The sequence below is a fragment of the Mytilus edulis genome, chromosome 13 (assembly GCF_963676685.1).
Source record: "Mytilus edulis chromosome 13, xbMytEdul2.2, whole genome shotgun sequence".
NCBI lineage: Eukaryota > Metazoa > Mollusca > Bivalvia > Mytilida > Mytilidae > Mytilus > Mytilus edulis.
Genome location: NC_092356.1, coordinates 22502028 through 22524576, shown reverse-complemented (window position 1 = coordinate 22524576; position 22549 = coordinate 22502028). Strand labels below are relative to the sequence as shown.

Below are 22549 nucleotides of genomic sequence, written 5' to 3'. Positions count from 1 at the left end.
CTTTGGTTACATCTTCTGACATCAGACTCGGATTTCTCTTGAACTGAATTTTAATGTGCGTATTGTTATGCGTTTACTTTACTACATTGGTTAGAGGTATAGGGGGAGGGTTGAGATCTCACAAACATGTTTAACCCCGCCGCATTTTTGCGCCTGTCCCAAGTCAGGAGCCTCTGGCCTTTGTTAGTCTTGTATTATTTTAATTTTAGTTTCTTGTGTACAATTTGGAAATTAGTATGGCGTTCATTATCACTGGACTAGTATATATTTGTTTAGGGGCCAGCTGAAGGACGCCTCCGGGTGCGGGAATTTCTCGCTACATTGAAGACCTGTTGGTAACCCTCTGCTGTTGTTTTTTATTTGGTCGGGTTGTTGTCTCTTTGACACATTCCCCATTTCCATTCTCAATTTTATTTTGAGATACAGCGGATAGCTTGCACTTTAATCATAATTAAATTTCATAGCTAGCACCGTCATATTAAACGTAAAGGAAGATATAGCAACCAAGCTATGGTACATATGTAAAAGACCCCTTCTGCAAGTTTCGTTTAGAGTGGGCAATTTAGGGCAGCTGTAGAGCAGGGTAATATTCGTAAGGGACCTCAAAATTTATTCTTTGACAATGACACTCAAAATTGTGGACGTTAAAATTATATATGTCTACATAGGCTAGAGTTGAAGGGGAAATGATGGGCGTGTATAAAACCAGTTTAAACCAGCCGCCTTTTTGTGTATGACCGAAGTCGGGACCTTTAGCCTGTGTTGGTCTTGTATATCTTTTACAATTGGAAAACTTGCTGAATTTTTCGTTTCCATTCTCTGACTTTAGTTTGCCCCAATCAAATTGTATGAAACTTATACACACTGCTTGTTATTACAAAACACAGACCAAGTTTGAATTATGGTGGGTTCACCTTAACCGTTCAAGAGTAATGCTCCTTAAAAAAAAACTGATTTTTTTCGTTTCTGTTCGCTATAAACTTTAGTTTGTCTTAACCAAATGTTCGGAAACTTATAAACAACGCTAAATACAACAAACAACGGATCAAGTTTGAATTTTAGTGTCGTCATTCTACCCATTTTAGAGTTATGCCCCTATACAAATGAAAAAAATGATAATTTTTTGTTTCTATTTTTAACTTTAGTCTGAATTGCCTAAACCAAATGTTATGTAACTTATAAACAATACTTATAACGACAAAACTCGGATCAAGTACAAATTGAATTTAGGTAGTATCACTTTTACTGTTCCTCAGTGATGTCCTTTTATAACTTTATACGATATGCAAGCGGGGCTGTGTCCAATGGACTCATTACCTATTTATCTAAATTCTTTAAAGTAACAGATATAATTTATAGAACAGACAAGGGGTAGTTGCAAATATTTCATGTATATTTTGAACACATGCAGAGAAGATTACTTAGGAACCCTTTGCCAAAAAATAAAACCTTCTTTTCTTCTATGTGCCCGCCTTCAGATGTTATGTTTTGAATTTTAGTTTCACTTTCCATATTCGGTATTTATCCTTAGGTAAGCTCTTTGTGGCAAAAATTACGTTATGCAAGAATTTATTATCCTGGAGTTAGGCTATTTATTTCTTTTTGTGGCGGGTAACCAAGCAGACAACGTGCATGTGTTTAACGGCAATGCAGCTTTTCTCTTATGAAATAAAATTAAAAAGTTGCTGATCCGGCACATAATAAAGATCGGTTAGAAAGCAAGGTTTTCATTTTAATTTAGATCGAAAATCTTAATTCGAGGGTTGAAAATTTAGAGCACAAAAAAAGGAGGTGTTCCTCAGGGAATCTTTTTATCTTATGCACTCTCATTTGAAAGCTTTATTTTTTAAATTTAATCAAAACAGAGAAAACAAATGTTAGTCAACTTGTGAATGGTCTTTCTTCCTTTCTCCCATGCCAAGTTATTCTCGCTAAAAATTCCAGTGGACCTCCTATGGCACCCACTAATAGTAAAAAAAAAATCATTCAACAAATTAAATTATGACCTGCATGCACTTTGCATACTTTCAAAGGAGGCAATTTCATGACAAAATTGTTCTATACTGGGGGGGGGGGGGGGAGGGGGGGTCTAGAAATTTTGAAAGGGGGGCGAAGTTTTAAAAGTTTTTGGGACCTTTTTTGGCTAAAAACATAAAATAAGTGTAAAATGCACTTTTAAATGGTTCCTGGTGTGGGGCATGTATATTCTAAAGTTGCTGTAAAGTGTAAGGGCCAGAATTTTGATTTAATGCAAAATTAATTTTTTTCTCTCAAATATCTTAGACTGCCTCCTCAATTCTGGATAGCTTGAAAGTCTAAGGTACGAACCATTTGAATTGAGGAGGCAGTCTAAGGTATTTCAGCAATATTATTTACCAACGAAAAAATGTTTAACCCCAAACGCCCCAGCCCTATTTTAAAATAACATGATAGTTTAAATTGACATAATAGCTGAATAATGATCCACATGTTATTTTAAAATAGGGTTGGGGCGTTTGGGGTTAAACATTTTTTCGTTGGTAAGTAATATTGCTGCGGATTATTTTTTTCATGAGAGTGTAATAGAGTTTTACTTTCTGTTTGGTTGAATAGTGAAATAGAAGTCACTAGGTTCTTGGTCAATCCTGTGTCGCTTTGAAGGTTTCATGCATGGTTGTCATCCTCAGCCTAATCAACTTGTTACTGTAATTTGAATTTCAAAATGACTGAGTGACGTTTTTTTTGACGCACTGGTGGTCAACTCCACCATAGAGAATCACATGACTTTGACACAATCAGTAAATACCAGCGAAATTATCTTTATAAGTAAAGAATTGTCGCATAAAAATGAAATACACAGGAAATGGCAAAATTCACGAAGTCTGATTAATCATTTTACAAACAAACAAAAAGTCCAAGCAAAGGGGGGTGTACGCCCTCTACGCCCCCTCTGGATCCGCCACCGGCGTCAATAAGTGAAATTAGGCATTAAACCCGTCAGTTATGCACGCCTTTTTGACGTCATTTACTAGATAGAGGGGGTCGCCTGTTTCCTGCACTATTACCGTTCATCATCGTCATAATACAGGATAAACTAAAAATAAAGTTTGTTTTGTAAGTACTTAATCATAGTCTCCTTATGACAGCAATGCTGATTGTCAATTATGAGGATTTTTATTTGCCGAATAATTTGAACAATAAAGCAATGTAGTTTTGCAACCACTCGCTCAACATTGGAACGGAAGTGACGATGCCCCTAAACGTACGAATGATGTTCACTAAAACCAGAGTTTTAGACGGAAATGCATCGAACTCGAAAGTTGTCTATTGCATGGCAATATATATAGTCCCCTATCGGTTAAACTTGTTCTTTAAACTACATTGAATATAACAAATATCAAGTAAATATCGTCAAGCATAATGCAAAAGTGCGGAAATAATTTAAGTGAATTTTCTGTCCAAGGACCGTAAACAGACAGACAGACAAGTCCCAAAAATACTTGAGACTAGCACTAGTACTCAACTGCTGATATAGATGTCTCTTCATGTACAGACCTAGGGCGTTTTTTACATTTTTTTTTATTGGTCTCTTCTGTATATCTCCAGAATATATTCTGTTGAATAGTCCAAAAAAAGGAATCAGGACTTCTTCAGGAGATATTATGATGAAGAAGTTACAAAACAACAATTCAATTTGCCGTCGAATATAGCACATTTTTTTTATGTTGGATTACATAAACAAAGTTTACGATAATTTATTAGAAAATTTAGTTACGCCAGTTTATTTGACACAACGCTAGTGACTATATCAAACCAAAACTGAATAAAACATGTATAATTAATGGTGGTCCATTCAATAATAAAAAAAATCTAATTAAAAAAATCATAAAAAAATGTCCTAAAAACAAGATTTATAATTTTTTTTGGTTTAAAAAAAACCCGTCGCCACGTAAATTGTGCATTTTTTTTAAATGAGATAAATATACAGCAAAAAAATATGTTTTTCTTCTTAGATGATAATGTATGCCAGTGACTATAATAATAAAAAACTGAATAAAGCATGTATAATTAATTGTGGTCCATTCATTAATAATAAATCACAATTAAACAAATCATAAAACAGTTCCTAAAAACAAGATTTAAAAAATTTTATGTTTAAAAAAACCAGTCGCCACCTAAATCGTGCATTTTTTTTTTAAATTAGATAAATATATGTAGCAAAATATGAATTTTTTTTCTACATTTAAGAGCAGTTCTCTGTAATCACCAAAATATTTCAGCACGCACTTAAGCGCCAGTCCCACTAGGCCACGATCGCACCACGATCTGAAATAAATAAAGATCGTGGTGAGGTCGCGGTATGAGCGGCATGAAAATGTAAATTGTCGTTGCTTTTACGATGCTACTACGTCCTCATTACGCTTTTACAACGATCCCGCTACGATTATACCACGTTCTCACCGCGCTTATTCTGCGACCTTACTACACTTATCAAGATCTGCCTACGCTCATCCCGTTCTCACTACGACCGTACCACGAGTTATCCGATTGCAACACGCTTCTTCTGTGATTATAGCACGTTCTTACCACGATTATACCGTGATTTTTCTACGCTCTCAGCAATAACGTCAACATCGTATTCCATATGAGTACAGTTCTATTCCTTCTATTTCTGATTAATACGTAGATTTCTCAAAAACAATAGTCATGCCACCAAAATCTACTAGAACACGTGGGCGTGGTGGTAGGGGTTGACGAAGAAGCAGAGGGAGCTCTGATAGTAACGAATCTTGATCAAGTAGTTATGTCGGACCGACCAATCCGACCTAAATTAAAACCTATTACTGGTCCATAAAGCTGAAATGACGACATGTCAGTGAACGATAGCAGAGATGACACAGATGTGTCAATAGATATAGGAAGATGTGGTATGAGTGACAATGAGACAACTCTCCATCGCCAAGTAACTATTTTTAAAAGAAAACCATTTAAGGCCAAGGAACGGCCTTCAACACGGAGTCTTGGCTGACACCGAACAGCAAGCTGTAAAGGGACTCCAAAATTACTAGCGTAAAAACATATAAACGGGAAAATCAACGGTTTAATCTATATGAAAACGAGAAGCATGGTTGAGTCGTAAGAGAAAATGAACAAGAAATCCCAATTACATAGAGACAAACAAAACCTTGAGATATTTAATATATTTAATGTGAAAATGACAATGAGAATGATGAACGTAGTCAGGTCGAAAGAAGAGCGTGATGAGGACGGCAAGGGCATGCTAGAATCGTACTATGGTCGTGAATAGCGTGGTAGAGTCGTAGTGGAAGCGTAGTTGGGTCGCAGTAAGAACGTGATGGTCGTAGTGAGGTCGTAGTGAGGTCGTAATAACGTCGCAATGAGGTCGTAGCGCAGTTTCTCCGAATAGAATCACGCTTTCGCTACGCTCTCGCTACGATGGTACAGCGGCCTTTGCGATCTTACTACGATCTTAGTGCGCTCTCACTACGACCTGATTTCGCCACGATCGCACCACGATTGTTTTGAACATGCTCAAAGTTAGCCACGCTCATCACGATCTTGAAGACCTCACCACGACCGTGATACGACCTTACTGCGATCTACACGATCGTACTACGATCATCAAAATTTGCATTTTTTCACAGATCGTAGTGCGATCGTGGCCTAGTGGGACTTGGGTATACAAAATAGACCACGATCGCACTACGCTCACCGCGATCTAAAATAAATTCAGATCATGGTGAGTTCGCGGTATTAGCGGCATGAAAAGGTAAATTTTCGTTGCTTTCACGATGTTACTACGTCCTAATCACGCTTCTACAACGACCCCCTACGATTATACCACGTTCTCACCGCGCTTATTATGCGACCTCACTACGCTTATCAAGATCTTTCTACGCTCATCACGTTTACACTATGACCAAATCACAATTTATGCGATTGCAACACGATAGCACCACGCTTCTACTGCGATTATAGCACGTTCTTGCCACAATTATACTACGTTTATATCGCAATCTTACTACGTTCTCAACAATAACGTCAACATCGTGTTGAACAGTTCCATATCAATACTCTTCCATTCCTTCTACTTCTGATTTAAAATACGTCGATTTCTCCGAAACAATACAGACATGCCAACAAAATCTACTAGAAAACGTGGGCGTGTTGGTAGGGGTAGATGTAGAGTCAGAGGGAGCTTTGATAGTAATGAATCCTGATCCAGCAGAGATATAACCGACCATTCAACCTAAATTACAACCTATTGGCATCCGATACAGTTTTTCGATATAATGTCATTTATATAGTTTTATCATTTTTGATACGAGGAAGGCGCTGCCTTAAATGCCAGCTAAAGGAGGCTCGAGGGTATAAAAATTTCAGAAAAAAATTAAACATTTGTTTTTCATTACAAATTTTATTTATTACCTTTTGTAGTTGTTACTTTATCATATGGTACAAAAAACATTCAATACAATTAATTCGTGTTGGCCCCAGATGACTTTTAAAATGTAAACGGGCGTATGACATTTGCGCCGATTTTGAAAATATTCATTCTTTCATTTGCGCCTATTTCATTTTTTCATTTGCGCCGATTTTATATTTGCTCCTAATTAGATTTACAGGAAGTTAATAATTGTACATGTACTGTACTATACCATTGGTAAAATCTGGTTATAAATTTTGTTCATTTATGTGTTAATTTTGATTCAAATTTTTCTGGAACTTTGTTGTAACATGATGGACATATTGCACACTGAAACGAGCCGAGGAGTCAATTCTTTAATCATCGAGGGCCATACATACATTGTATCAGAAGGTGAAACATAAAAAACATATCTTACTAATGTACCATAAAATCATGTTAAGCTAGAGTCACCACGGATTCTATTGTCAAAACACAGAACGAGCATAACCGTGTGGCAGATGTCCGAAAGACAGAGGCTAAAGAACTACGGGTACGGTCAAGGAAAAAGTCTGGTAGGCCTCATTCCACTTCCCCGTGGTGAGCAGGGGACAACAGTTATATACATGTTATGATTGATAATTCATTAAATTTGTACAAGTGGCAAACGGAAGAGGTCTATACTGATAAATGAAAAATAACATGACTTGGATGGAGAGTTCTCTCATTGGCACTCATACCAAATCTTCTTATGTATACATATTCACCTGTAATTTACCTGTAAAAAAAATCGCCGCAAATGAAAAAAAAAATCGGCGCAAATGAAAGAAAAAATCGGCGCAAATGAAATGCAGATCGGTGCAAATGCTAAACGCCGATGTAAACATCATTGAAAAAGTTCCAAATTATCTCCCTTTGGTGGAAAATGCCATTTTTTTGGCTTTAAAATTGAAATATCTCTGTTTACTTATCGGTGACCTATATTTATTAATATAATTTCGATATATGCTGTACTTAAACTAAATTATTGTAAAATTTGAGCGATTTCTGTAATAATTTCTTTTTTTTTATTTCGATATTACTTTTATTTCTCCTATTAGTTCAACAGGGAAAAAAAACACTTTTACAAAGATGTATGATCTTTCGAAGGCAGATTGTGAGCGCAAATGAACGGTATTTTTTTTTTATTTTTATTTTTCTATTAACTATAAGATAAAGTTCATTTATAGAAAAATATAGAGAAATACTATATAAATGATTTAGACCCGCGAACCCCCTTAAATACCAAGACTATGTCCTATAAATTGATTAATTGTTGGTTGCTTAATGTCCAGTGGCAAATATTGCATGCACAAATTTTGACGGGACGTATTATGGTATACAAATATCCGACTTCCGTCTGTCCGTCGTAAACATGGTACAGTATAATGTCATGGTTGTTTTTTTCGTGATGGTCAAGCGAGTTATAAAATAAAACACAAAATAAAACATAAGTCACCGTGCTCGTTTTCGAGAAAATTGAGGCTGTAAAAATTGGGGATTTGTGCAATTTTGTAAAAAATGTAGGCAATGTTATAAAATTTTTGGAGCAAATATTCTGCGTCGTAAATTATTAAGATCGGGTTCAATTTGAAGCTGTGATAAGTGACAACAAGTAAAAAAAATTAATCCCTACACGAATGACTATACAATTATTCAAGCCTTGCTTGACCATGCGGACCAGATGCTCAAAGTGGTATTTTTTTAATCCTATGTTAATTATAAAATCATATTTGATTGGACTTGTGTGTTATACTTTGCGTTTACCCAAAAAGGAAAGCAGGAAGAATTAGATAAAGCCCGTTTCCAATTTAACGTCATTTTTCTGTTACACTAAATGGTAGCAATATCTGACATTGCGTCATTACGTTTCTAATTACGGAAAATTACACGATATTTTAGTAAATGCTAGCAGTGATGACACATATGTGTCAGGCATGGTGTAGCCTGATAGAGAAAATGGGCAAGTTGTCTTAATTACATACAGACAGACAAAACCTGGAGAGATTTAATATTTTATGTGAAAATGACAATTTTCACAATGAGAATGATGGTTGTAGTATGAACGTAGTCAGATCGTAAGAAATGCGTAATGAGGACGGCATGCGCGTGCTAGTATCATACTATGGTTTAAAACAGCGTGGTGTAAACATGATATAGTCGTAGTTGAAGCGTAGTTGGGTCGCGGTGAGAACGTGATGGTCGTAGTGAGGTCGTAATAACGTCGCTGTGAGATCGTAGTGGTCTCGACCTTTGAGATCTTACCACGACCTTAGTGTGCTCTTACTACGCTTCTACTACGACCTGATTTCGACACGACCGCACCACGATTGTTTTGAACATGTTCAAAGTTGGCTACGTTCATCACGATCTTGAAGACCTCACCACGACCGTGATACGACCTTACTGCGATCGCACTATGATCGTCAAAATTTGCATTTTTTTTCAGAGATCGTAGTGCGATCGTTGCCTAGTGGGACTGCGGTATTAAACTTTATTAGTTCACTAGAGCCACATGAGCTTAACAAAAAATATTACAACTTATCCCACATGTTTACATATGTCCTTGGTAACAGGACTCAAAGTAGCAAAAAGGAGGGCCTGAAAGTGCAGAGTGTACAAATTAGTCCAAATTATGTCTAATAAAAAGAAAATAATATATTCAGACATTTAAAACTTTTTTTCAGTTTAAAAAAACAAATAAAAACTGTTCAACAGTAAACGTTCTTTAAAAAAAATATGAATAATTTGAAAAAAACACATTGCACAAATTTAAACTACATTTTAACAAAAACAGATTAAGTTTATCTTTTAAAACATAAAAGTTATGTATTTCTGTCGAAAGGAAAAATACGTCCACAAATCCGAATTTTGAGCAAATATACAAAATTTCGACCTTATTTTACTAAAAAAAAGTAGCACATGAAGGTATATTTTTATTACATATTTGATTTAATCACGCAAAAAATAGCCTATATGCAAATTGTCAGCAAACTGTCGATATGGATTCTATTTTATACTAGAAAAAATTTTGACCGAAAAGGACATCTTTTCTTTAGAAATTGTATATAAAAGATATTGCAGAGTTCTTAAAATCTGTGTATTCCCTGTTGGTCCTAGAAGACAAATCTACTAGTAGTCGTCAAAACATTAGTACCACCACCTTCTAAGAACCTTAATCGTACAAATGTATATGTTTCAAGGTAAAAGTGTGCAAGGTAATGGCGTTTTTCAGACTGTTTATGACTAAATCCGTTTGTTGTGTAATGCTTGACAGAGGAGGATTTAGGGGCGGGGTTGATAATATACTGAAGCATGATTAGAGCGAGTATCCTCTTGCACAAACCCCGGGCCCTTATGAACATTTCTTGATCCGCCAGTGGTTGATACTTTAGTCTGGAAGAGCATGATTTATATGCTGGTTTTAATTGGCTTTTAAATAGTGTGCTAGTACTAGTAGTTTTCAGTTACTACAAATACTCTTATTTTGGTGCTTCGCGTTTATAATCTTTAGTAAATGTTAGTTGTTTTTGTGTCTCATATCGATCTTTTTGGTCAATCCAATTGCAACGGACTTTTAAACGTTGTTTTTATGTTATACTATTACAACACTGACTGTCTAAGTTTAGGGGTTAAACGCTCACACACATGTTGAATCCTGCCACATTATCATGAGCATGTAGTTGGGTGGTTATTGTTTGTTCATATCTGTCGACTCATATTTGAAGTTTTTAGAATGGGTTTGTAATATATCGCTAGGCCGTTACTTTATTTCGTCTTAATTGTATCACATTTTTGTCGTTGCACTTTATAACTAATATACGTTATAGTTACCAAATTAAAAAGTGTTGGGTATGTGTAGATACACCATAGGAGGGGCTAAATTTCACGAGAAAGCTCTGCTTTCGAGTAAAATTTAGTTCATCCTATAGTTAGTGTGGATATTTGTCATTTTTTAAGGCCGCACGGTTGGTTATAATTGATAATACTACTTCATTGAACTTCAGTTGATAGTTGCCAAATTAGCAGTCATACCACATCTTCTTACTTGTTATGATATTGTATACATGACTTTTAATTTCGGGTCTTGTCTAAAAATTTATGAAATATTAGTCGCTTGACTTTAAAAACAAACAACTAACAATCAATCAATTTAAACTCGTGTTCAATAAGGAGAAAATCATTTGATTTGTTGGGTTAAAAGGGGGAGGTGGCAGGAGTATTTTGAATATGAATATGGTGGGCTGGTAAGAGCTGAAAAAAATAGGCTTGATTAGCGACAAGTTAAATCTTTTACATGAATAAAAAATTTCGCAAAAGATCCTCCTGCCGGCCCCATTCCCATCCTTAGAATAACAAAAGGTCGTACCTTACTGTAATTGTCCGTGTGTGTTTATTATTTATCCAGCTAGTTGTCCTTATAGTGTCCTACTAAGGGGACGACTATTTGATATTCTGGGGGAGGAGGATTTTGAAAATAAATAACTAAGCCTTGATAATCACAAAAATCAAAGGTTTGTTCTGTGGTAGTTTGAAAATAAATAACCTGACACACAATTTATTGAAAAAATAGGTCTATTCGAAAGTATTAGATGGCACCAGATATTCATAAATTTTTTTCCAAACAAAAATCGGGAAACACTTCCGTAAACTTTACATAATGAATTATAAATATTATTTAAATATACTTGAAATGTGTGAAAATGGGTTTCATTTTTAAAAGTTGAGATATATTGTGGTAGAAATACGCGTTGGTAAATATTGGGTACGAGTTTGCGAAGGTACGAGTTGACATGGCTCCACAGCTATTTTATTATAGATTTGTAAAACCTTTGACTTGTCAAACTTCTTGATTTGTAACTTGTATTTTTCTTTAGAAACGCAACATCTCTTTGGCTGGCAGCGGTAACTATTACACAGACGCGATCTCACAAAACGTGACTAAAACAAAGTGACTACATTTAAAAAATTAAGAAACGTAGAAATTCATGAAACTAATGGAGAAAATACGTTTACAATTTAAGAAATTGTGTTTACACATGTATTAAGAAATTACATTTCACAAATCAAGAAATGTAGAAATTCGTGTAACGGATGGAAAAAATACATGTTACAAATTAAGAAATGACATTTTACAAATTAAGAAATTTCATATGTTATACGAATAAGAAATTGCATGCCATTTCACAAATTAAGAATTGTATAATTTTGGCGGATATTCCCTTCCATAGTTTTGAACCCAACTAGAATACCCCAAGTTTGAACACCTAATTTGATTTCAGGACCACCATACTCAAATGTGAAATACTTTGATATATTTCGTAACTTTTTACCTTAAAGAATCCTGGTCCTGAGTAGATTTAGAAGTTGTCGTCAGCAAAAGATTAAATCACCGTTCATTGCGGGCTTCCGTTGTCGTTGATTTCTATATTTTGTGCAATGTCAATTTCATCATGGAAAACTTTCTCTACCATCAGAGGTTCATCAAGGGATAATACTAAATTTGATGATATTTATGCTATTGATTTATGATAGTTACGATTTAAAAATCAATGTTTTAATTTAAGTTGCAGTATAAAAACAATATTAGGTCAAAAAGATATAAACTTTTTGTTATTCCGAATAAAACTGGGAAAGGGAAGGGCGCAGTAAAGTCTTGTCCTTCCCCAGTTTCTCAGTCTCAGTAATATTTTTTGTATGAGGCTGAGAAACTGGGGAAGGACGAAGTTCTACTGAGCCCTTCCCCATTTTTGCGCCGAGTACAAAAAAAATATTGTTTCTGACATTGACCTAATATTGTTTTTAAACTGCAACTTAAATTAATAAATTGATAGCTATTCAAATCGTAACACAAATGTCAAACTTATTTTCATCCCTTAATGGACCCCTGATTGTGGAGAAAGTGTTCCATGATGAAATTGACATCGTACACAATATAGCTGTGTTACTATATTTTATATGAAATAAACAGAACTATTTGCAGTATAAAAAAACATTATATATTTTTCTGACATTGACCTGATATTGTATGTTTGATGTTTAGAAGTACTTAAAGATGACAAAAAGTTTAGTATTGAAAATGACTAAAATTTTCAGTACTGAAAAATGACTGAAATTTTCAGTACTGAAAAATGACTGAAATTTTCAGTACTGTAAAATGACTGAAATTTTCAGTACTGTAAACAACTTTTTCCCAACATTACTGAAAATGATATAAAAATTAATGTACTGAATAGTGATGTTTCCTAAAAGTACTGTTTATATAGCGGCATTTAATGTACTGTTTAGTGATGTTTCCTAAAAGTACTGTTTACATAGCGGCATTTAATGTACTGATTAGTGATGTTTTCTAAAAGTACTGTTTATATAGTGGCATTTAATGTACTGATTAGTGATGTTTCCTAACAGTACTGTTTATATAGCGGCATTTAATGTACATGTAAATGCTAGTCAAATTGTTGGTAGTGTAGCCTTTTTGATATTCTATATTCGGTCCTTTCGACGGTTAACTGTTGACAACACTACTTTTTTTTCCCATTTTGCGAAGTATAACATTTTGGTTTATGATTTTTTACGAGTGATTTTAAGTTTAATCAATATTATATTTCCTAAATCATTGATAATGGTAAAACGCTGCTTTAAACTTTGCATTTTTTGTGTTTGGTATGGTTTTTTTGGGTGATTTTTTTGTTTGACTGGTAGGTTGATAAACTATATGACTTGATACACAATTATCAAATAACTGAAACCACCTTATAAAGACAATATCTCAACAATTAATAGCTGAACTTTGATTTTATCTTTTGATAACCAAAAGTCGAGATTATTTGTTAATAAAATCAACTGCAACAATCACAAAAAGAACAAATATGTTTGCTGTTGCATCTGTGTTCCATGATATGACATTTACATCAATCATTTCAGATCATATACTTTTTTGACGTTGACAGCCTGGTTCATACAATGCCATACAAACCCATTTTCATGATTGCATAAGTTATTTAGTTAACTCATATATTTTATTCACTTATATGTTTTACAGTCCTATAGAATGACGAGAATACCTAGGGGAAATGCCTTAATAGTAAATGTCAATGAAGTTGAGGGAAAACCACCTAGGAGAGGAACAAACATAGATAGAGACAATTTATATCATCTATTTTCACAACTTCACTTTGATGTTTCAATCTATAATGATATAGATGGTTTAACTGCCAAGGTATGTGGTCTTCTATAATTATCTTGCAGCAAACTTCTGTAAATCTATTGAGACATATTGAATGTTTTATGAACTCACCCGGTTTATTTATAACATTGATTCATTGCGTTAAAAAATCATACGACATTTTACCATGAAACATTTTTTGTGTTTCTGATCATGGCACAACCAGTTTGTTGGAATTAGTTTAAAATATCAGAAAGTGGTATGTATTGTTCTTCGTATTTAGAATCATACCTTGTATTATATAAGATATCTTTTAAAAAGGGGGTAGAGGATTCCCAGAAGCGACCATTGCCAAAATAAAAATCAACAAATAACTTCACAGAAACATTTTTAATAAAACACAATGGAGGTTAGTTATATATGTATTGACGGCTCTCAATTTTGCAGTTCAGGAGTTATGGTCATTATTTGCTTAATAAATTCAAGAAGACCAAGCTTTATGTATTTGAAAGATTCTTGTTACCATACATTTTATGTCCTCACCTTCAGAAATTAAAATAAACCAAAGACCCCCTGAAGACATTTCAATTCAACACACCACCTCCTACCAAAAAAAATATCGATATATTTTTATCGTTTTATATTGATATCTATATTAATATCATTCAATGAAATACTGATTCAGTAGTGGATCTTAAGCTTAAAGTGGGAGAAGTTGTTAACGTAGCTTTAAGGAAGCATTTGGTCCTCAATGCTCTTCGTACTTTATTTTTCCTTTTAAACTTTTTTTAAAACGAGCGTCACTGATGAGTCTTGAGACGAAATGCGCGTTTGGTGAGTTTATTGTGAATTCAGAAAACTTTATTTCAATATTTATAATATGAGAAGATTCGGTATTACTACCAATGTGACACCTATCCAACATAGTTTAGATAAAGTAGTAGTAAGCAATTATAGGCCACCGTACGGCCTCAAGGATGAAAAACACCTCGTACTGTGTAGTCAGCTATAAAAGGGTCTACATTGAAAATGTTCAAAAATTAAAACGAGTAAATGCTTTATTTCCAATAAACAATATTAATAAAAAAAACAAACACATGTTTTCCCGTTTGAATGGTTTTACACTTACTATTAATTTTTGGGGCCCTTTACATTTATAGCTTGCTGTTCGGTGTGAGCCTAGGTTCTGTGTTGAAGACCGTACCTTGACCTATAATGGTTTACTTTATAAATTGTGACTTTAATGGAGAGTTGTCTCATTGACACTCATACCACATCTTCATATATCTACGACAATATGAAAACGACAAGCATTGTCCTACAGGCTCCTGACTAAGTACGGACAATTAAAGAATGTGGCAGGGTTAAACATTTTTGCGACCGCTCAACCCGCCCTTAACCTGGGACACAATGGAATAGATTACCTTAGCTGTATTTGTCAAATCTTGGTCCTCAATACTCTACAACTTCGTACTTTATTTGGCCTTTTTAACATGTTTTGATTCGAGCGTCACTGATGAGTCCTGGTATCTATGATGAGTTTATTCGCAGCGCAACAAACGAACAATCTGTAAAATACAGTTGCAATTTGCAACTCAAAAGATCGGTAAGATGCACTGATACAAAAGATACAAAGCACCGAAAAAAAACCAGAACTTGCAGTTACTGACGGCTAGTTTCAATGCAAATTACAACTAACATGACTAACATATCATCTTTTCCAAGAATTAAAGACGTATAAACAGTCTAAGAAACGCACGACTTTGTGCAATGTAAAAATATAAGTAAACAATACTTACAGGATGTAAAATAATAAGTCATAATAACTGTATATCTATGTTTTTTTTAAAAACAAAAACAAGTTCAAAAGTTTTAACTACTGTGTTAAATTGATAATCTGGCTTTAAGAAAAAGTGCATTCAAAGCATCGATTAGTTTACATGGATGTTTTTTATTTTACGAGCATTATAAACAACATCATCGTTAAATTGGAATTAAATACCCCGTTTGAAATAAGAATTCTTCAGGCTAAACTTTTGGACCAAATCCTTAGATATTTGATGGAAATTGGTAAAGGTAAAAATTACCCATTGTCTACATAAAAAAATGCCCGTACCAAGTCATGAATATGACAGTTGTTATCCAATCGTTTGATATGTTTGAGATTTTGATTTTGCCATTTGATTAGGGACCTTCCGTTTTACATTTTCCGCGGGGTTCGGTATTTTTGTGATTTTACTTTATAATTAGTTTGTGGTGCCTTCTTCTGATTTACCAGTTATACATAAATTATGTTCATTTAAATATAAAACCAAATATTATTGACACAGGCATATAAATCAAGTTGTGAAATTTATTATCACACCGTCAAATTGTGCTAAATATATATGCCTGTTATGGTCTCATGGACATGTTCCACACCTTCATTCAATTTCGGCACATTGTGCATCTAGGATTATATAAATTTATATCCTTTATTAAAGAAGTCGGTCAATAACCTTTAAATAAAAATACATAGAAATAGATTTTGAAACCTAGAAATTGAATTTTAAAATTGAGCCGAGTATAAAGTGAAAAAAAATAATGCCTTTTGTGCCAAATAAATATACTTTTTTATTGTATGGGGACGATGTTGGTGTGTATCACCAAAATGTTTCAAAGATATTTCTCAAATATCAACAATTATTGAATTTTGAATATTTAAAACGCTCGATGGACATTGTCTTTTTAATTTAAAAAAAAATGTCTCGAATATATATAAAAGATCAGAAAAGTAATTCTGGACGAAAACTATGTTCAGTTGTTGATACATTGTATATAGGTTAAATATTTTTTTGAACAGGAAATAGCTATAAAATTACAAAAGTTTAGCGAGTTGCCAGACCATCAGAATGCTGATGCCTGTGTTGTATGTTTACTCAGTCATGGAGAGGAAGGATATATATTTGGAACAGATGGGAGAAAAATATTTCTGGACAACATCATGTCTCTTTTTGAAAACGGTCATTGTAAAGATCTGAGGGGAAAGCCAAAAATATTTATCATACAGGCTTGTAGAGGAGGTAAATCTATAATATTTTTAAAAATAATTTTGAACATGTTGAATGTACCATCAGCCCAAACCTTTACAAATATATACACTCTCTGAGTTTTCCGGTGTCTAACTTTTGTTAATGAGCTAAATGGACTTACATTTATTTGCAATTCACAACAATATCCCCAAGCGATCGAAATTATTCAGATTGTTTATACAGACGGCTACTGCCAGTGGTTTTGAATTGTGAAAGGAATGTAAACGTGTGGCGAGGTTGAAATAGTTGATATCTACCATGTGAAGACAGTCACAAATGTGAGATATATCAATCGTATATTAGGTTGTTGTCATATTGTACATCGGTTTTGGTTTTTGACCCAGATTTTTTTCTCGCTTAATCGAGGTATGACCATTGAACAGCGGTATACTACTGTTGCCTTTATTAACGTTTTAATTTCTAAATCATGATACTTTAATTCGAAAACGAACGTCGTATTGATGTCTTTAAAGCAAACACCTGACGTCAACGCATAGAACAGTGCAGACGTTTTTCACCGGACTTGTTTTCGTTCTACATTTCACAACACAATTACTTTATGTTATTACTATCTGAGTTATCTCCCCTTATTTTGCAAAGTTGAAAAAAATGAATCAAAGAAAAACATGAAAGATATTGTCTTTTATAGAAAATACAGCCGTAAATATGATAAAACACATAATATTTTATATCAAAATTAAAATATTACACATGAAATATATACTACTCTAAAAACTTCCCCACTTTATTAAAGATCTATACCAATTGTTACCTGCTACTTCAAAATCTAAGATGGAGGAAGACACCCGAGCCATCTTAATTTTTGTAATGCAATTCAGTTATTCAATGTAAACTTATTTTGCGTTATATCTGTAATGTGTACCACCTTTGATAAGTATTTAGTATGAATATAAATTTTCACTTCTGTACTCGTACTTTGAAAACATTTTTTTTTTTTGAAAAAAATATTAATTCATGGAATATTACTTTTTGTATTTTAAGTTTTTACACCATTTTCCGTCTTATTCTACTCCGTTCAATATGCTTTTGTTTACAAAAAAATATAATTTGAAGGGGAAAATTTATTCATATCGTTAAACTACTCTTTACAAAAATTAAAATGATGTGTTAATACAATTCCCATTAACTTAAATTTTTTTGTTTTTTTTTTTGCGTTAGAGGAATAAAATTCATATTAACATTAGCTGTTCAAGGAAGCCACCACCTTGACATTTTTTCACATCTTGACATTTTTTTTTATTTAGAAATTGTCACATTTGGACTTTTTTCTTATTTGATTACTACCATCTGAATATTTCATAATTTTAATATTGCTTCAAGACTTTTTATTATAAAATGTAAGGTCATCTAGACTTTTCCTTACTAGTATCATAGAATTTTGCCCTGGCATGTTTATTGTGACCTTGTATTTAAGTCCAATATTTTATTGTTAATGCACTCTATATGTAAAAGAACACTACCAAACTCATTAAGGGTGACCTAGGTCTATTGCATATAGTGGTTCCTTACACTCTTAATCAAAACGGGTTGATATGTAATTTTCAAAATGATTTTTAAAGGCATTATTGGAATCGTTCAAAAGGCATGTATATTGAGTTTCTAAATGATGGGTACAAATGTCATCCTAGTAATCCAGACAAGTTGAATTCCACCTCTATTTTTGATATTATGTGTTTTCTATATCACTTTATTACAACTAAACAGAAGCGAACTATGTGTTTTGTTAGATTCCAAACTTTCGATAGAGATTTATTTTGGTAGGAGAGCAGTCCATCGATTGACAACCGGTTAGTTAAAAAGTCTCTGTGAAAATGTTGGGTTTATTTCGAGTGGTATTCCAATAAAAAATTGGTTTTAATCTTTCTAGGGAACCTGAGATTTTCCTTTTCTTATCAGAGCATTTCTTGCATTAAATTGCCGAAATCCGTCTAAAAATGTCAATATCAACCTGAAATTTATGCAATATAACAGTGCGAAAACAATCATAAACTGGTCATTTTAAGATGTATCCAGACGTAACTTGAACTATACTGCATTCATCAATAGTCTCTTAACAAAATGTATTTTTGTGCGGACAATTGCGTGTGTATATTTGTAAATGAGATAAAGCATGTGCTATTTGAATCATAACTGAAGTGTTTTCGATATGATATAAAAATTAAAAAAGATTTCGATTTATACTCGTGAAGGATAAAAGCTTTCTATGTTTTGTTGATTCAACAGTTATGACCGTAAAGTAAACACAAGTTTTGCAATATTATTGTAATTTTCTACGAAATTGACGAATTAACAGGTATGTAAAATATTTACGTGGTGTTATGCAGGAAGCTCATTATGCCCTATAATGCGTGTAGATGTTTTTTTTTGTTCATGAAATTACCACACATTTCCAGTTTGCGAATGGTCATATTTTTATGCCCCACCTACGATAGTGGAGGGGTATTATGTTTTCTGGTCTGTGGGTCCGTTCGTCCGTCTGTTCGTCCGTCCGTTCGTTCGCCCCGCTTCAGGTTAAAGTTTTTGGTCAAGGTAGTTTTTGACGAAGTTGAAGTCCAATCAACTTGAAACTTAGTACACATGTTCCCCATGACATGATCTTTCTAATTGTAATGCCAAATTAAAGTTTTGACCCCAACTTCACGGTCAACTGAACATAGAAAATGATAGTGGAAGTTCAAGTTAAAGTTTTTGTTAAAGTTTTTGATCAATGTAGTTTTTGATGAAGTTGAAGTCACATCAACTTGAAACTTAGTACACATGTTCCCTATGATATGATCCTTCTAATTTTAAATCCAAATTAAATTTGTTCCAATTTCACAGTCCACTGAACATGGAAAATGATAGTGCGAGTGGGGCATCCGTGTACTATGGACACATTCTTGTTTCTTTTATTTCGGGACCTTTCTTTTTTATCTTATATAAAATCCGTACACCAACAAATTAAAATAAAACCCGGGTCTAAACACAAGAGGATTTTTGTAAAATCGTTTGGAACATATTCCTTATATAAATATGCTCTGTAGAATACCGTGGTTAAAAGGCCTGACACAGTTTTCGTTTGTGTAACATTTCTTTAGAAATCGTTATTTTTTTATAAAATTTTTATCTTTTAAAACAGGATCTGCTGTGTTTTGTTGATAAAATTGGTACTAGTGATCTTCATACAAAATCAAGCCTTATGCCATAAGAAATTTCTTCCACTGCAACTATATCGTATGCTCTGAATGCTTTAAATTGTCACTAGCCAAACGAGCTATCAATTTTGCTATTAAATAGTTCTATTATAAGATAGATTCATACTTAAGTTGATGTATATACTAGTCAATAGTGTTAGTTTTCCCTCAGTTCATAACTTTTTTTCATACAGTTTTAACCCGTAGAATATCCTAACACACTCAGTGATAGACTATTCTAGAGCGATAAAATATTAACATGCAAGACACAATTCACACAATAAGTATAAAATAAGGAATGAAATAGGGAATATGTCAAAGAGACAACAACCCGACAAAAGAGCAGAAAAAAGCCGCACAGTAAATACTCAGTTTAAAAGAAGTCCGAGTCCGATGTCAGTATAGGTATAAACAAAAAATGCATTTATCAGTGGCCAGTAGGTCACTTTTAAAATTACATCTAAAAAAAATAAATGTCACAGGTCAGACACGGGTTCAGGCTTTGATGTAAGATGGCTGCGCTCCTTATAATAAGAATGAAGGACCGCATTGTGACGATTCATATAGGCTTGAAAGTTTTCTTTTGAAATCATGAAATTCAAATATCAACAAAAGTTTCCTCAATCCATGAAAATTGATAAATGAATCCACAGTTATGTATTGTGTCAATTAAACCCTTTATTCCTCTAGTAACAATAACAAGACAAGTTATGTCTGTAATGGAAGATACTAAATTCTAATATGCCAAAAAGTAGTATATTCGCAACATGATACAATCGTCATATGCATTGCTATTCTTTTCTCGGCGGTGGAAAGCAATATATTGTGGTCTTTCATTGCAGATTGATTGACAACTGCCATGGTATAAATGTCTTATACATTAGTCATATCTGCTAATTTTTTAGATATTCATATTTGGTAGGTAGTCTGGTAATTATTAATCGTTGATTTATAGTGTTGTGGTAAACTGTCCTCAAAATTTCAATAAGTAACAATTTGAAACTGGAAAATTTCATTATAAGTTAGATATTTGTATAGATCATTGAATATTAAATGTAATTTGAAAGAAAAGTTTTAAGATTGTTAACATATACATATCTAGTATGCATGTTTTCTTTTCAAAATATATATATATTTTTTAAGAAGCACTAGACAGTGGCGTTGTGTTTGTTGACAGACATGATGAATCCCAACGTACGACTTTTCAACTTAGAACAAAGTCAGATATTCTCATATCTGTTCCTGCTCACACAGGTAGTAACTTTACTTCTGCATAACAATTTTCTTGTTATCCATTAACCTCATCATATATAACTTAAACTGGGAGTTTAAGAGCAGTGAGGACCCATAATATTGAATGGTTTTGCCAAATACAGCGTGGGTAATCTATTCCTGGTAAAAAATCTTGAGTATTTTGAAAAAAAAATCAAATTTATGAAAGCTGCTATTTCAAAAATATGACCATTTCTAAGATAATCCAAGTTAACACATAAGTGCTTACTACTCGGTTGGTTATACCCTCGTGCTGGAAACATCATCAAAAACACTTCATAAATACCATGATTTTAATTTTGTACTCCAGACGTGCGTTTCGTCTACAGAACCAGTTACGCTTGAATAAAAAAAAGTTAAAATACGATGATAGACTACATTGAGACTAAATATTCCATAGGTTTTGTCGAATACAGCTAATGCTATATATTCCTGGTGTAGAAAACCCTCAGTGTTTTGTTAACTGTGATTTTTTAAAGGAGGGAATATATTGGTTTAGGCTTTCCGTGTTTTCATTTGTAGATCACAGAAAATTCTCTAGTTTCAAAAATATTTTATTTTCAATTTTCAGGAGTACAACACAGTGGAAAAATGTACGGCGAAGAACATGATGGTTCCCCATGTAAGCCTTATCAACTCCCAACAATGTCAGATATGCTCATTTGTTTTCCTACACAAACAGGTAATCACTTTATTATTTTTATTACTAGTATATGACAATTTCCTTGTTATCTAACACACTCATCACCAGGACTAAAACAAAAGTTGAAAACATTAAGGATACATTATACCGAAATATCTTACCAAATACAACCAACATAATTTATTGATTGGATAGAAAATTAGTATATCGAAAAATTCAAAAGGTTGTATAGTTTATATTCAAAACTATGACCATATCAACGATAATTCATGTCACCACAGAAGTGCTGACTTCTGGGCTGGTGATAGCATCGGGACGGAAACCTCCACCAGCAGTGCCATCAACCCCGTAGTTGTATATAAACTCATCATAGATACCAGGAGTTAACTTTCGCACAACAGACGTGCGTTTCGTCTTCAATGACGCTCGAATCAAAGAAGTTCAAAAAGCCAAATAAAATACGCAGTTCAAGAGCATTGACAACCCGAAATTCCGAAAAAAAAATATAATTCAGCCGAAGTAGAACATTCCTGGGGTAAAAAAGATTTAGTATTTTGAAACATTAGTTTATAAAGGATAGGAGAAACTCATTTATGCGTTCCATCAGTTCTGTCAGTCACATGAATTTTTTCTCGCACTTTTTTACTTAAATTTGGTATGATATTTTCGTACGTTTGTACTAGGAACTGCATAGCAAAGCTTTCTGAAATATGCAACCAGACTTCGTGCTAGCATACTAGTTCCCGTGTGCGGGAGTTT

General features: G+C 33.5%; 1 protein-coding gene across 1 annotated transcript in view; it reads left to right on the top strand.

The window, feature by feature from the left end:
- The window catches only part of LOC139500184 (caspase-2-like), a 46729-nt gene that overhangs the window by 22256 nt on the left and 1924 nt on the right, over nt 1–22549 (top strand). The window contains exons 2-5 of the mRNA XM_071288922.1: nt 13488–13664; nt 16453–16672; nt 21019–21040; nt 21732–21829. Coding sequence (XP_071145023.1) covers nt 13488–13664; nt 16453–16672; nt 21019–21040; nt 21732–21829 — 517 coding nt within the window. The remainder of the gene's footprint in view (nt 1–13487; nt 13665–16452; nt 16673–21018; nt 21041–21731; nt 21830–22549) is intronic.